Source organism: Alosa sapidissima, chromosome 17, assembly GCF_018492685.1.
Source record: "Alosa sapidissima isolate fAloSap1 chromosome 17, fAloSap1.pri, whole genome shotgun sequence".
NCBI lineage: Eukaryota > Metazoa > Chordata > Actinopteri > Clupeiformes > Clupeidae > Alosa > Alosa sapidissima.
Genome location: NC_055973.1, coordinates 13,282,472 through 13,299,747, shown reverse-complemented (window position 1 = coordinate 13,299,747; position 17,276 = coordinate 13,282,472). Strand labels below are relative to the sequence as shown.

Sequence of the window (17,276 nt, the reverse complement as noted above, 5' to 3'; positions counted from 1 at the left end):
CGGTCCCATCTGCTCCAGTAGAGCGTTTATTTTCCTTTGCTGGACTGATTAACAGGCTAGTCTTCTGAATGCAACACTGTTTGGAAAGTAGTTGTGCTTTATAGGGGGAATTATCAACAAAAAAGGGCCTAATTGTTACGCGGTGGATGCACCAAAATTGGTACAGACACACTTTATGATTTAGGCTATCTCATCATTTGAGAAGGGGTGCACAAAATTTCTGGTTCATTTAGGTCATTTTTTAAGGGAAAATCCAAGATGGCCGCCTAAAACGACCCAAGGATAATAAAACATTACATAGTTGGGCATCATGGTTTATTTTGCTACTTTATTATTTTACATTTGATATATATAGAGATGGTTAACAAATAATATGTGCAAGATAACCCATGAAAATAGTCTTACATGCCTTTTATACAGCTTTAAAGGGGGGAAAACAGGCTTAAAATGGTCAGAATGACTCCCCAAATGAATCCTCATCTGAGAAGGTAATTAATTATTATGTATGCATAACATAAATATTTTTAAAATTTTTTGGAAGAATTACTCAATGATTTTCAAAAGACAGTTTATTGCTAAAATGTCCACATGAGCAGAGATCAAAAGACACAAGTCATTGACCAAATGTTATGCCAGTGTTAGCGTTAGCATTAGCCAATGTAGAACCACTAGCTGGGTTAACAAAGGCATCCCTAGGCTAATTGTGTCCCCGTGATCACCTGGGGTCAGGGGCGCCTTAATACCACCTGAGGCCCCTGGGCTACATGTCTTTAAGGCCTCCGGCCCGTGCGCTTTTGGTTAATAAAGCCTAACAGTAGCCCATCATTATTGAGCCTATGTAAAACATTTATATAAACATGAACAGAAAGCCCTCCTTAACCACGTCATCTATCCATGACATTGCTTATCAAAAAGGCTAGCCTACTGCACGAAAACAAGCGTTGAACTTTTACGACACTGGCTGTAGCAGGCTAAGTTAAAAGATGGGTTACACATACCGTATGGACGTTTCAAGCTTTCAAGCATGTGTTTGTGTCGGGGGGGTTCGCCAGGAGTTTTTTTTTTTTTTTTTAATTATTAGCCTATTCTGTCTACAGTACATAACATACCATTTTTTAAACGCAGTTTGGGAGGGACAGAAATACTTTTAGCCTACAGAACAAGCAGCTGGCTCATGTGACGTGAACATTAGGCCTACGTAATTTAGAACGACCATTAACCGTATTTGCACACAAGTAGATCCATTTTTTTTGGCCGTATCACACTTGTATGTTATGGTTAAGGTTATGGATTTAGCAGACGCCTTTGTCCATAGCGACACATAAATACAAAACAACATAATAATATTTAATATTGAACAGGGAACAGATTAAAATGTAGGTCAAATATAGTAAGGAGAATAGTTGTACTACACAATAATATCAATTCAAGCAATAGCCTAATAAAAAGCAATGTAAAAAAGGGGAAAGGCAATAATAAAACAATAATGTCAATTCAATCAATAATATAAAAACAATGACATGCTAAGACTACATTAAGGAGAATATCAATAATAAACAATAATGTCAAATTAATTAACAGCCCAATTAAAATAAAACAACATTATATAAACCATAACACATAAGCGCTTAAACAACTAGTATGTGTTAATTCGCCTAACTCCTTGTGAAGTTTAAATGAACGGCCACGTTGCATCCGAGCTGTAAAATGCAGACGTTCAGAAAATTGCAACATTGTAGCATATGACGGAGGTGGCTTTTAGCTAGATGGATGACAGCAGGCTAAGTAAAATAGCGATGTTTCAAAGCTAAAGTTCATCAGAATCTTGGGATACGCCCGCTTGACAATGGGAGAGATAGAACTAACGACTGGCCTTTGGCCGTAGCAACTAGCGCTCTAGAATCTGTGGTAGGCCTAGCAACCATCCATTTAGAACTAGTAACGGCAGTTTGTCCTGCAAGTTGAGAAATTAGTTGATATGTGACGGAAGAAATTAGTTCTACAAACAAGACAGTTTTAGCGGTTAAACAGGGTCTCTGCAAGGATGTCATTGTCATTGTGCGATGTGCTCAATTAGGCTAGCTCCAAAGTAGGCTAATAACTGACGCCGCGAATACGGACACGGCCGTTTATTATTATAGGGAGGGAAAGTAATCTCATCGCCATCTAGTGGTTGCGTTCCTAGAGTTTAGCGGAGTGGATGGGATTTTTTTTTTTAGAAAAAATATATCTCGGTGCACATTGGGATCTTAATTTAATGCCTTCCATATGTTAGGCACTGGGGTCCCCTCTATTGCTTCAAGTGGTCATAACTTATGTTTAGGATCAGTTGAATTGTTTTGAGTTTTTGTCGTAACGCGGTGATAAGGAACTACAGCTGCATGTGACGTCACATGTTTGGGCGCTTAATCACTGATCAATACCCAATTTGCTTAACATATTTTTGTAATAACGGAACGTGATGTAAACCGCGTGGTGATAACCTTTATGTCAGGATAACTGGTGTTGTGCTTCTACTCACATGAAGAGCTAGCTGTAAGTGTTAAGTGTCAATGCTAATCAGGCTAATAAACAAACCATGCTACCGTGAGTAACGTTGAAGGGTAAAGTCACGTGATTTCTTTTGTAGTTCGTTTATGAAACAAAAGGAGCAATTTCGATTTTCTTAAATAAGGCAAAATAGGGTCTGACATTTTCACAGTTAGAATATTATTACTGTATAGACACTGAAAAATATTTTAGGTGTGGTGAACTTAGCATGGGCAATAACAGAGGAGGAAAAGTGGGGTGAGCATGCAATCAAACTGATGCTTCACTTCAGCCAGAAGAAGTCTGACCCACCTGCTATAAACTCACTCCTTCCTCTCTTTCATGAAAAAGCTGCCAGCTTTGCCATGGTATGAATGTTGTAAAACAATTGACAGAGCACCTAAATCCCAGCCAGGTTCCAGTTATGACATTAGACCAACCACTACTGTACATTTACAAAAATGGTTCACCGGAGTGATCCAGACTGTTATGGAGAGAGGTTTGTGATGCTTGGTGGGTTACACAGAGATGGCTGTATGGAACACAATCAGATAACTTTTAGATGGAAGTAGTTGAACAATTGCACTATGTGATAATGGGATGGCTATTTATGGAACAGCAGACTCCTTCTAAAGGGTGGGCTGCATGGAAACCATTTCCAGAAGTAAAGGATGCCTTCATTGCTATGACAGCAAATCCTTTTCAACTGCTTAGCCAGGAATGAAACATGTTTGCATTGCTGGAGAAGTACACTTGTGTTCTTTACAATAAGAAAACGGATCTTGAAAAAGTCAATGATCTCAGGAAGGACTTGTTTTCTCAAATATGTCTCTCAATAGAACATATCCCTCCCACACAGGCTGCACTGATACAGCATTCAAATAGAGCAGTGTACCATGCTAGCATTTGGTCCAAAGGTCTGCAGGCTACCCAGTCAGTGTCTTCTCCTGAAAAATATGGATGGACCAAATTAGATGATTTTTGGGCACCTTTATGGATACTTTTACCAGAGACAGTTGTAGAGAACCTCTTACATGTGGCAGCAAAGGTGAGCCTCTCTGCTCTCGAAAGTGCCGATGCTAGGATTCTGGGTTGCTTTGCACAGTATTATGCCAATTTGCCAGAGCATGTGAATAGATGCAATATATGTAGACTAGGACTAATGTAATCTAGTGTGGTGTTTTACTGTGTCTTAAGAAGTTGCAGGGGACATGTGTGCTTAATTATATGTTTTTTATGAGGTCTGCCTGAGGTGCTTGAGTGTCTGTGTTTATAGTATCCTTGAGACAATTGGTGGATATATACTGTAGATAGCCATAGTGTAGCCGTATTGTCTGCTTAAAACAGAGACATATCTATAAGACACGACTTATACCTAATTTCATGCTTTTAGGAGGTTGTATAGGTGGCCTTTGAAATAGCTGCCAAAATGTGTGGATAGGCAGTGCAGCCTTTTTTCAATTTCTTTAAAAATTCACTTACCGTTTGAGATTTCTTGGAGTAATCTTCCAGGATAACGTAGGATCACCCAAGGGACATATATCAAATTTCAAGCTTTTAGGAGGTTGTTTAGGTGGCCTCTGAATCAGTTGTCAATTATATGGGTGGCCATTTTGAATTTCTTCAAAATCTCACTTCCTGTTTGAGATATGTTTGGTCACCCCTTCTATGATGTCTTAGGGTCACCCAAGGAATATATAAGCTTTTAAGAGGTTGTTTAGGTGATTTTTGAATTAGCTGCCAAATTTGTGGCGGGGAGCGCAGCATTTTTCAATTTCTTTAAAAACTCACTTCCTGTTTGAGATATTTTTTGGGCACCCCTAGGATGTCTTAGGATCACCCAAGGAACAAATATACCACATTTCAAGCTTTTAGGAGGTTGTTTAGGTGATATTTGAATCAGCTACCAATTTTGTGGCGGGGAGCACGGCATTTTTCAATTTCTTTAAAAACTCACTTCCTGTTTGAGATATTTTTCGCCCCCTCTTCTAGGATGTCTTAGGATCACCCAAGGAACAAACACACCAAATTTCAAGCTTTTAAAGGTAAACTATGCAGTATTGGCAATTTCCTTACTGTTTTCTCAGTTTTTGCTTCTTTTTCGCTGGCTTTGTCATGACGAATGTCCATCGCTACCTTTTTTCTAGCCGGTGCCTGGCGTGTATGTGTATTTGAATGCAGTAAAGCAATTCGTTACAGTCGTTATACTTCCTGACATTGAGGCCATCGGCCCGCCGGCCCACAATTCCAAGGGTGGTTTTTCTACTCACAGGCGCTAGGGAGAAGCGAGACGGCAACCATTCAACCCGAAAAAAAGTCATATAACCATTCCAATGACTCTGAAGCTGTTAAATGAAGGTAAATTAAGCGAAAAAACCTGCATAGTGTGCCTTTAAGAGGTTGTTAAGGTAGTGTCTGAATCAGCTGCCAATTTTGTGGCGGGGAGTGCGGCATTTTTCAATTTCTTTAAAAACTCACTTCCTGTTTGAGATATTTTTGGGCACCCCTTTTTAGGATGTCTTAAGGTCATTAATTCTTAATCTATAATCTACTTAATTAAAAAAGGGTTTTAAGGTCAAAAGTAAGGCATTTATAAGGGCTAAAATTAAGGGGTTTTGTTTCGTAGTGACAGAGTATGCTGAGATATGGTACATTTTGACATGTTTATTTCCGCAATATTCTTTGAATTGTCACTGTGTAACATGACCTTGCTGCCATCTGTAGGTGCATAATATGTACTGTATGTTTTTACTAGGACTTGAATGTTGTTGTTGTTGTTGTTGTTGATGGGTAACTAGTGTTTTTGTAACCTAAGTGTAATCACATAATCTGAGTAATTTCAAGAATAAATCTGGGCAATTAGATACATACAGAGACAGTACGTACCTGTCTACATGCCTAGGTCCTAGGTCTACATGGACTTTGAGGTCAGATAAGTGTAATTGTGGAGACAGTTTCTCACAGAGTTGGATATGGTAGTAAAATAATTCAAGGTGATAAGATTCACAGTGTCTTCGAATAGTCAGCCCTCTTTACAGTAAAACGTAATATTTTCACAAATGAAATATAGGCTATTTCCATAAACCGAAGGTGTACATGGCAGACCTGGATGTTCCAAATGAAACATGAATCACATCTAAGCACCAAATATGTCTTATTTCATATATGTCTTATGTCAAATAGCTCTTTTACCAATAAAGATACTCACAGCTTATTGCAAAACCAATAAGTGAAGATCGAAACAACTTCAGTTCCCCAGTGGATACTTTTTGAAAGTGTTTCTATTCAGAATACAAAAAAGATAATGTGAGAAAATTCCAATACAGGGCCCCTTGATGAATTCAACTGAAATAATAGCAGAATAAACACAAACCTAGCCCACACACATATTGACTGTTAACACTCAATATGTTCTGAAGAAGTCCAGACAACGACTCTACTTCCTTCGTCAGCTAAGGAAATTCAAAGTTTCTACATCCATCATGAAGGCCTTCTACACTTCAGCGGTTGAGAGTGTTCTAACTGGTAGCATCATCACCTGGTATGGGAACTCCACAGTTAGAGATTGTAGTACTCTGCAGAGAGTAGCGCGCTCAGCTGAACGTACTATAAGAACTCAACTCCCTGCTCTACAAGATATCTATTCCAGAAGAGTAGTACTCCTAAGAGCCCAAAAGATTCTGAAGGACTCTTCCCATCCTAACAATGGATTATTCCTACCGCTGAAATCAAGAAGACGCCTATGTAGTCACAAAGCCAGAACTGAGAGACTCAGGAGAAGTTTTTATCCCCAGGCCATCCGAACTCTGAACTCACACTATACTGACTTTGCACACATTCACTGCTCAGCACTCTCAAACATTTCCCAACTCTGAACTCACACTATACTGACTTTCACTCCTCAGCACTCATGACCCCCCCCCCCCCCCCCCCCCCACACACACACACCTACAAGACTTTTAGCACTTTTACATCCCTCTCCCTATGCTACAGACCTTTTATTTATTTTCTTATTTCATCACACGTCAAAACACACACACACATATCTGACTTTCTCCAACTTTTGCACATCTCCATAGAACTTTTTATTTATTATTTTTGATTTCTCCTCCATCTACCCATGTCCTTGATTGCCTAGCCTTTCTGCCCACCCCATCCCCAACACACACACAAAAAACACACACACTTACATCATCACTGTCATCACCTCACATACATACAGCACACTGCTTATTACAGTAAACCTCCTCTACATACTTACAGCACACTGCCCCCACCTACCCACACACACACTACACACACACACACAGTCACTGCTCCACTCCCCTCCCGCCCACACACACATCTTCACTGTCATCACTCACATACATCATACATATACTCTGATTGCAATAATAAGTCCCTTCACCATACTTGCAGTACACTGCCCCCCCCCCCCCCCCCACATACACAGCACATTATTTAATCAGGAAGCTTCTCCAACACACATCCCCAACATACTTACAGCACACTTCCCCCCCCCCCCCCCCCCCCCCAAAAAAAAAAAACACAGCACATTGTCTCATGAGGAAGCTTCTCCAACACACATATTGCACACACTGCCCTCTCCCCACATACACAGCACACTATCCCATCTCCCCTGTCATCCCCCCCAACACACACACCAAGACCCCTGGCAGTTGGGTTAGCCCCTTGAGCCGTGGATCTGCCCAAGGTTTCTTCCTTGGTAAGGAAGTTTTTCCTTGCCCCTGTTGCTCTTGGGTGCTCCATGTTGGTGTCCCCCCCCCCCCCAATCCCAATCCTCCCCCACCTTTCTTATGCAGCCCTTGCCACTTAATCTACTAAACCCCTCTTCTACTGCACTTTTTACCCCCCCCCCCCCCCCATAAATGCACAAATAGGCTGACACCAGACATAATTTCACTGTAACTATATGCATGTGACAATAAACTTCCTTGTATCCTTGTATCCACCAGTTTTGGGAAACAATCTGATTCAGATTGACATAACATTAATCTACAGTGTAAACTGGCTACAGTTAAATATCACTGTTTTATGTCAACTCTTATGTAGGAATTTGCTAGAATTGTTCAATTATAAGGTGGCATGAGCTACAGTATATTCTGCAACTCTAAAATGTTACAGCAGAGGCACTGTGTGGCTTCTATCCATTAGACTGGGATGCATTTGTGTCACGTGACTGTGTCGTTTGTATCTTCTGTATTTGATTTTTGATTCCAATTTATCTTTTCTTAATTGGGATATGGGATATTTGATTTATGTTTATGCTTATGTTTTAGATTTAACATGTCTGTAATGGGTTTTCGTATTTAAAGCAGTTTCAAATCATGATGTGAAAGGTCAAAGTTCATCTACTTTTCCCTTCGCCGATATGTAATTATTTTGTTTCAGGTTCATCAAAGAACGGCCAATATCATGCACTGGGTATCCAGGAATATTATTTGATTTTACACGACATTTTGAGGAGGAGAAAAAAACATTCTACCAGGAGCAAAGTGTGAGGGGTCAGAGTTGACAGCAGCGTCGGCTGTGGAGGGAGAACGGTTAGCCAGCTTGCTAGCAACATACATGTGGAGGGTACCTCTGGAGGCAATCATTATTCGAACTGAACCCAAATCACCCTTTCTTACCATAAAATACACTCAACGCATATTGCATATTGAACAAGGACTAACTTCTTTTCGCTATGAAAGGGTGAGTAGCTACGTCTAAACACGTCTATTCACCACGAGTAAAGTTTTTTCCTTTCTCTTTTTTTCCAACGGGGGGCGGGGGAGGCGATAGAATGCTAAGCTAACCTAAGCTCTCCGCTCAGTTGGGCTAACGGTAGCTAATGGTAGCAAAAGAATCTGCCAACGACAGCACCACAGTTAGCCTAGCTAGCTAATATTTCTCATAGCGATTGGTTTAAATTAGTTGTTAACTCGACACTGTGCTCTATGATTGTTAATCACACTGTTGTTTGTTTTTACACTGCCTTTATGAACCTGACATTACAGTAGTAAGCTTGAGACCGGTGTGTGCTATCTTCGTGTGGCGAATCCTAATTCGAGATTCGTTGAGTCAGACACCCAGGCTTTCTAGCTAGCAAACCACGCTTTTACCATTTCAACACCTTAAGGAGTCCATTGATTTACAATGTCAGTGTCTTTCATTGTAATGTTAGGTTAGCTAACACTTTCGGGAGTATGGAATGCTATACTCGGTCATGTTGACGCTATTTGAGAGGCGAGTCGGTATTGATTTATGTAGGCTTACTTGCTACCCTAGCTACCTAGCTTGCTAAATTGTCCCTTCGGAGTTTTGAAGTAAATTCTCAAGTTAGCTAGCTAGCTACTAGCCAACTAGCCAGCCTTGATTGTAGCTGTCTTTGTAGCTACGAGTTCACAGAAGTTACTTTTAACTAGTGTCCCCCAAAACAATATCTGTTGTGCTCAGTCTGTTGTACTGAGCACTACGTTGTTGGATGGTAGGACAACAAGGGTGAATTTATTTGCAACATGATCTTTTCTTAGGTGCAACCTGTTATTTTGTTACAACGACTAACAACGTTAACGTATGCTAGCAAGCCGAATAGTAGGATACTACCTCATTTAGTCCAGCTATTAATAACAGTTATAGTAACAGTCTGCTGTCAGTTTGGTTGTGGTGGCACTCTGAATAGCACAGTTACCAAAGCTCTGTGTTAACTTAGCCCTGCAGTATCAAAAGTAAACATTTTGAAATCGTTTAATTTATTAGGAGGCATTGCAGGAAATCAGGAAAGTCATGTTAGTAACCTGTCAGTGTGCCAAGTGGTGCCAATCCAAACAGAAGTGTTTAAAATTAGTTTGCCAGCTATTCAATGTACAATGGTACCATGCCTTCTGGATGATGTAACATTGTGTATTATAAATTGGTTAACAAATAACTTAATTTCAATTGGTTTGAATGAAATGATTAGGTGCTCAGTTATGCTATTTTACTTAATGCAGTCATTATTTCATTTTACAACGCCTACTATAATGGTCTAGTATTTTGTAATGCTACTTATATAGGATCAGTTATAAATGGAATTTTATCAATCTGCAGTATGTTGGCTAATGCATGTCACTAAAAACAACTGCAGAATGAAATCCATAAACTTGTCATTGAGGTCAGACAAGCGAACCACAAGCAAGGCACTGTTGGTGTCCAAGAGATTTTATGTGGATTTGTTGACCAGATGTCTTAAATCAAACCTGCAAAAGTTGCCAGGTCTTTCCCGTCACCACATCCTATCTGGTGGCTGCGCAAGTGGTGCCAGGCACACGTGACAAGCAGCTGTTGTGTCGTAGTGGAGGTTTAGCATGTAGTTACCCCTATAAATACCTCTCACGTCCTGCAGCCAGGGTCAAGTAGTGGCAATAAGACAGATGCTGATGGGACTCCGTAACAAGTTAGCACTGGAGCAGGTCTAGACTAGGATTAACCTAGTGGTTTGTGATGGCATGTTGCACTTTTGTTAAAATCAATCGAGACCTTGATGCTCTCAGTGCTTGTTTGTAGCTTTGTGTGAGGGAATGTTCTGGGAGCAACACTGTGATCCACCATAAGTAGTTTCACTGTCGTACGCCTCTGGAAGGTCCCTAGGCTGACTATTAGGGTTGACAAGGTGGAAGAGAGAGTCATTTTTTTGTTAAAGTGGTGCATGTGTAATGCTTGACCTGCAAGTCTTGTTGATGTTCAGCCATTGACCGTTTTGGTTTTGTTCCAGTAGCCGGATCGAGCTGGGGGATGTTACACCCCACAACATTAAACAATTGAAGCGACTGAATCAAGTCATCTTCCCCGTCAGCTACAACGACAAGTTCTACAAGGATGTGCTGGAGGTTGGAGAACTCGCTAAGCTAGGTAAATATCTGGTGCTGGTATAACTAAAACAGCATTGGAACAGCAACTATTTAGTGGAACTCAAAGCAAAATGGACGTATCTGACATTTCTTCACTGTATGAGTTTTAAATGGCTCTGTTTGTAGATATATGAAGGTTGTTTTTGGATTCAGCATTGCTCTGATATAACATTGTACCACCTTTCTTCCAGCTTACTTCAATGATATTGCAGTAGGTGCTGTATGCTGCAGAGTAGACCACTCTCAGAATCAGAAGAGATTGTACATCATGACACTAGGCTGCCTAGCACCCTACCGAAGACTTGGAATAGGTAATATTGTGTGTACATGACGCTAGATAAATGTTATTGTCTAATTATTCACATGGCGTTAGGACTCTGTTTTTTTTTCCATGTGAAACACTGCAGGAGTTCGACAACAGTGTGTGTTACTCTACAGAGATGGAATGTTGGCTAGTGCCTATTCAAATTTTAATGGATGTAATTTTGTGGCGACTGATAACCATTTACAGAAGACCACTGGAATGACTGAGTAGTAATAGTTTTATTTGTTTGTTTGTTTGTTTCATTTTGGACAAAGATGCAGGCCATGATTACAGGTTCAGGTTTCACAAAAGATTGTTAATGTTTGAGCTTAACATCCAATCGAATTATTCCCCTTCATTCCATAGTCATGGAGCACCATGTTGATTGGCTAGGACTGTTTATGGCTTTATCCAAGCCACTATATTTGTTAAGTGTACACTGAAGGGACAGCTAGAGGACTTCACACCGTGTATGGAATTACAATAACCGACTACACTTGTAACAGTGTTAATCTAACATTAACACTGTCATTTTGATAATGTGATATGAACTTGGAAAGTACCCTGACACACAGTATTTTATGATGCATCATGACCATTTGCAGGGTTATTCCCCAGTCCCATGTCAAGGCTCTGAGAATATGTAGTTGTTTCAGCAGTGCAAATAGATTTTTTACTTGCAGTTATGGTAATGACCACATTTCGTACCCTTTGTATACCATAGATACACATCTTTTGAATATGATTTAACTTTTGTTTCATTTACAGGGACAAAGATGCTGAACCATGTGTTGAATATCTGTGAGAAGGATGGCACTTTTGATAATATCTACCTGTGAGTATCTGTCATGAGCTTTTCACTGATAAGGGTTTTAAATTCAGATACATGATAATTTGGTGAATCTGTCAATCATAAAAATCCATCTACTGATTTTCCACTGAATACGTAATTTCAGGAACTCATTTCCCATTCCACCACCAAACCTTGGGAAGGTTGGATTACAAATTTAGATTCACTAACTCTAGTGTCTATCAACAAATGTGTTATTGGGATTGGCTGGGTGTATCTTTGCGCGTATGTGTTAGCCAGTATAACTACAGTGTAACTACATTTTATATGTACTTGTAATAGGGGTGTCATGATTTTGTGTATCATTGTTCACAATCAGTCAGTGTTACTACAGTGTCACCACACGTTTACAAATTCTGACTTCAATAACTATGCACTTGCAATACCTGTGGGTTGGGAGTTTGGTTCCTCCTTGTGACAGTAGGCTCAAGAGATGGCTCATAATGATTTGCTTCCTGTCCTTGCAGTCATGTGCAGATTAGCAACGAGTCGGCTATTGACTTCTACCAGAAGTTTGGCTTTGAGATCATTGAGACAAAAAAGAACTACTACAAGAGGATAGAGCCTGCAGATGCCCATGTGCTTCAGAAGAGCCTGCGCAGCCCGTGTGCGCCCCCTGCGGGAGAGCTGCAGAAGGCAGACTAGAGGCTGAGCCATCGAAGAAACATGGTCTTGCCCCATCTCCCCCAAAAGGAACTGTGACAAAAGCCCCAGGGTCGACACATTCACCACTTAATTGGAAAACAAAAGTTGTTTTAATTTTTCATGAAATGAAATCAAGTCCCTGTATTTTGCCATTTCTTTTTTTTTTTTCTCTTCTATTCTTCAGTTAGGTATTTGAAAACAAAACAATTGTTTTAAGAGTTCAAATTGCTCCAAGAGGCTGCTGATTTTTCTGACCGTTAAGAGATGGTGAAGGTTTCTGTGTTTTGCAAAGCGTGCTGTCTGTGTGTTCTTTTAAAATCGTTGACTTGAGGTAAGGGGACGATTTTGTTTTGCTGTTGTGGACATAAACAGTCGAACTAAAGAGGGAACATCTATAGAAGGTAGGATTGCTGTCGAAGAAGGATGTCCCCCTTTCCCCCCAGATGGTAACCTTGGAGTGATGCTTTTGAGGCATCATGGTGATGCACAGAATTCTCAGAACTCCATCCCCTCGCCACCTGAGCCCATGGACAATTGGGAAGGGAATCCTGCTGGTGGTTGAGACTTGTTGCTTCTTTTGTCCCTGGCAGTGCGAGAGCGTTGCACAAGATGCAGTGTCTCCACTGTGACATGAACCTCTCTGTCGCTGTGAGATCAGTGCTGGAGAGTGGAGAGGGGCACAGGGGCCCCCTCTGGAAAAAAAAAGCGGGAGATTGGTTGGAACGATTTCAAGGTGGGGGGAGACTGGAGGAGACTCCACTCTCTTTCTGAATGTTTTGGTTTCTCTACCCATTATTTAATTTCCCTTGGAGTTTTATTTTTATTTTTTGTTACATTGATGCTGAATGGCTCAAGGCTTCTCTGAAGGTTTGATTGAAAACCAATGCTGCAGGTGAGATACAAATACTTAAAAAGCATACAGTGTGCAGTTAAAGGGGCAACACAGTGTTGTGAAAGATCAAAACTCCCCACCCTCACCCCAAGATGTAAGCATCTTGAATTTCCAATGGAAAATATGTTCGCCTTGGTTGGCAGGAGTACCAGTGTTTTTTCTCTTTTTTTGGTTAAGGCTTACTGTAGTACAACTGCCCCTCAACAGGAGCAGTGAGAGTGGCTTGTGGACTGTGACCTACTGTGTGTGCTCTCTTCCAAGCTCTGTATGTGTGTGAGTGTGTGTGAATTTGATTCTTTGAGGGTTTTTTTTCTTGGCACACTGGCAGCTAAAATCTCTCCCACAGTGTACCTGTACCATTTCAGTGATGTTCACTGATTACAATGTCCACCTTATATACATGTGGGACTGTTGCAGGTCAATCCAACAGGTTTCTTATGAAGAATGTGGGACAGACCCTCAAGCCCTCAGAGAAGCCTTGACCCTGTGCATGCATGGAGAGGATTGTCCTTTCCAACGTAGTTAAAAGCATGTTTTTTTTTTTCCTTTCTTTGAAGAATTTTATCTTTTCTGGAGCTCTATATTGTAAGACTTTTAAACCTCTAAATAAAGGAAATACTATTTGCAGTAAGCCTTTTGTCCTCATGTGTAGCTTTGTCACATAAGTTCACAAGTTTGCCTATTTTATCTGCAAGTCTGTATAAACGCAAATTATACAAATTAAACTAGAAATGCAATTCCAAGGAATTACCAGTGCATGAAAATGCTAAAGTTATAATGTAAAATATGTATAGTTAAAATAGATATAGTCTGAGCGAATTAGGGTTGAAGGTGGAAGTAAATACAGCAAAAGGATATTTGGTATCAATCGAACCGTAATTTCATGTAGATTAAGAATTTCAGGTGCCTACAGCGCAGATTTGTACCAGAAAAAAGATATACAGCTTTGAATGGACCATGGTATAATGATTATTGGGCCAAAATCGTATATTATCACATATAGATATTACTGATATCTCCCATACTGGTAAAAGGATCTTTACCAAACTTGATGTACTTACTCACCATAAGTTCTTGATGAAATTAGTAGGTGTTTAATGTCTTGGGGTCAAAGGTCACGTGAGGTCATACTTGACATGCAATGTTTGTGTTATACCTCTCAAGCAGATTGAAGGATCCTCATTAAACCCAACACAGATAATTAAGCCTGAATTAACTGATAAGGCATTAAAGATCATGGGATCACAGGTAGAGGTTAAAGGTCATGAGGCATAGAATCAGCTATCTGAATGGGTATTAAAAAAGATTAAGACATTTATTAAAGCAAAATAAACTTTATTTTCTGTATAAAAACAGTTGTTTCAAAATCCACATCTTATTTTAGTATTGTAGTAGTAGCCTCTCTGAAACCAGGGGAAATCAAAATAATTGGCTGTTTTAAAATGCAAACATCTGTGTGAATACCAGTTTTAAAATAACTGTTTCAGTTCATAAATGATATTGGAGTAAAAAACAAAGTACTATTTCATAACATTCAGTACATCATTTAGACAAGCTGAATAGCAGAAGTTTTAGATTAAATCCAAACCATTTCTGTCAAACATCTGATAAACATTGTCATCTTGAGCTATTTCCTTCAATTTAAATTATAACGCCAGACGAGCAATATAAATGTCTATGTTGATAGAATAGTGTTAGAAATAAAAACTATCCTTGCATCGCATTGCAATAGTTATACTTTGTTCCCTGAAGTTGGTAGTAGGCATATAAGCAACGGCAGCAGCGGACTGATATTACCTAGGATTTTACTAGGTATTATGGTGGGTTTTCAGGATGTGAAGGGATGTAATCATGGGTTTCATAAAGGGTTATACTATTGCATGGGGTTTCATGTTTTAGAAGAATATAGTCATAAGTGTCATAAGTCTTAATGCCACTGCATTTGCTGTGAGCAGTGTGAGGTCATTGTATCTTGTGTAGGCCAGACCAACTGTCAGAAGAGTGGGGTGAGTGGAAAAGTACTGGGGGTACCAGGATGAGAGGATCTCCTCCTTACATGGTTAAGGGAGAGGGGGTGTTATCAAGCTGGTGAAGACTGGACAGGACAAGGATGAGGAGGCCACTGTGCCTTATGAGTTAGGGCCTGTCCAGCTAGGAAGAGAATAAGATAAGAAGGCCTTATTTCACCAAACTGGAAGGAACCAGAAAAACTTAGGGTTACACTATTTTACATATGTTACCTTTGCATTACATAGGTTTGCATATAGTTTTATGCATGATGGGAAGATGGTTTCCACCAATGTAAGCGACCCTGCTTGGTACTGATTGGTGAAGGGTGTTGATGGAGATGGCATGAGAGGGTGGCACTTCTCAAGGGCTGAGGAGTATAAAATATAGTGTACAGTATAGCCATCCGTAGGGGAGATCTTGTCGGGGGCCCCAGCTGATGACATCTCCTCCCTATTGCTTTGATGGGTGGGCTGTACTATCATTGGAATACGGTGAATAAAGATCAACAGTCTTCGGAAAATCTTCTATCTACATTGTCTCCTTCGGACGCCTTGTTCCAGAGTGCTAAATTACTAAATAGTCAAGTGGTAATTGTTAAGTGGACAATTGGATTTGGAAGTGGACATTTTCTAGCCTGGAAAATCCAGACCCTGGTAATCTAGATAGATTAAGGGTCTGGCCACGAACAATGTAATGGCCCAACTCGAGGGGCAGCACCAAGCATGCATTTGAAAATCTCACTGCATGCAATTGGATAACACTAGACCAATGTTTACTCTGAATGATTCCGGACTTCGACACAATTGGATAACACTATGACCAATGTTTACTGACCTCCAACGTTGCAGCGCTGTCATCATCAGTTTACCTCGCCTCTGGCCCGCATATATCAGATACGCCGATTTGATTGGTTCCCCGGGATGCAAGGGGTAAAAGTAACCTGCATCATTGCTCATTCCATTGTGCTCTCGCGAGAACTCTGGATTTCCAGGGTAGACATTTTCCACGACAGTATCCTGATTGGAGTGCGCTTCTCTGTTTACTTTTCGACGCAGTACTACTAACCACTGCTAAGAAACTAGTCCCTCAAAATGTTATGCAATCATTGAAATGCAAGGATAGAATAATGTTAGAAATATAAAACTATCAACACACAGACATTTACATCGACAGTCTGCCGTTATAATTTATTTGTCTGCCGTTATAATGTATTTGCCTGGGTGTACTGTGGAGTAAGACTGTTTTTAGTGGCAGGCTAACATACTGATTACTTGCGCTAGCTTAGCACCTGCAAACTCTACAACTAGAAGGACTGGATGAAACGTGTTGAAAACGGTCTCCACTGATAAATATCACACATGCTAACTTGGAAATGAGGTCCTTTGTCCAATATCCTGAACAACCCTTTAAAAATGTGTTGTTGCCTATAGCAATGCTATAGTAAATCAGCTTTTGCAAGCCAGTGCTACAAGATGATAACCTGACCCTAACCAGATGAATTTCGCTCCGCCTAGCTCCACTCATCCATCTGGAACCGATCCATTAAAGTGTTGCTTCAGAAGGCTGGGCCTAATCAAAAAATGCTTGCATATGATTGAATAAGTCATTTGTCCGTCATCTATTGACGTGGTACTTCAACCACTCACATCGAAGCCAACCCGTGACGCTAATAACAATCTCACAGTCGCTTCCATAGACATAATATACATAGACGCCGCATTGGCTGCTGGAAACAAGAAATGCGGCCGCCATCTTGGACCGGTCATACTCCTCATTGCGTTGCAGCAGAAAACACAAGATGACAGCACTGTGCAGCATGTTCCTGCTCAAATCGGCGGACCATACTCGGGGGATTTACTTTTCACAAGTAAGATTTAACATTACCGTACTATTGGTTGTATTTTGTATTTTCGAACAATGTGGCCTGTATCATAGCTACATGTATGACCTTTGCAGCAAAAACAACCGCGTGAAAATCTGTTCGGTATTCAGTGAGATATGATTAATTAAGTGTGCTGACAGCTCATTGCACCGGCCAAACAGATTACACTGAGTGGAGTGGATGACCGGTCCAAGATGGCGGCTCCAAATCTCGTCAGCGCTAGTAGGGAGCAGCGGTCGATGCGGCGTCTATGTATATTATGTCTATGGTCG

At 40.4% G+C, this 17,276-nt stretch overlaps 1 protein-coding gene across 2 annotated transcripts; it reads left to right on the top strand.

Moving 5' to 3' along the window:
- The first annotated feature begins 8,061 nt into the window (after nucleotides 1–8,061).
- Nucleotides 8,062–13,743, top strand: naa50 (N-alpha-acetyltransferase 50, NatE catalytic subunit). 2 transcript variants are annotated; one of them, XM_042068321.1, is made up of 5 exons: nucleotides 8,062–8,244; nucleotides 10,289–10,422; nucleotides 10,613–10,732; nucleotides 11,494–11,560; nucleotides 12,043–13,743. In XM_042068321.1, the coding sequence occupies exons 1-5, from the start codon at nucleotides 8,237–8,239 to the stop codon at nucleotides 12,218–12,220; spliced, it is 507 nt and encodes a 168-aa protein (XP_041924255.1). In that variant the 5' UTR covers nucleotides 8,062–8,236; the 3' UTR covers nucleotides 12,221–13,743. The 2 variants fall into 2 exon arrangements, with proteins under 2 accessions (XP_041924255.1, XP_041924254.1); XM_042068320.1 differs by having other exon boundaries at nucleotides 8,064–8,244; nucleotides 10,286–10,422.
- Nucleotides 13,744–17,276: the final 3,533 nt, after the last annotated feature.

Excerpts from the sequence above, each read along its gene's own strand:
- naa50 (XM_042068320.1), top strand. Across the intron at positions 10,733-11,493 it reads CTACCGAAGACTTGGAATAG|GGACAAAGATGCTGAACCAT; the intron begins GTAATATTGTGT and ends TTTCATTTACAG. Across the intron at positions 11,561-12,042 it reads ACTTTTGATAATATCTACCT|TCATGTGCAGATTAGCAACG; the intron begins GTGAGTATCTGT and ends CTGTCCTTGCAG.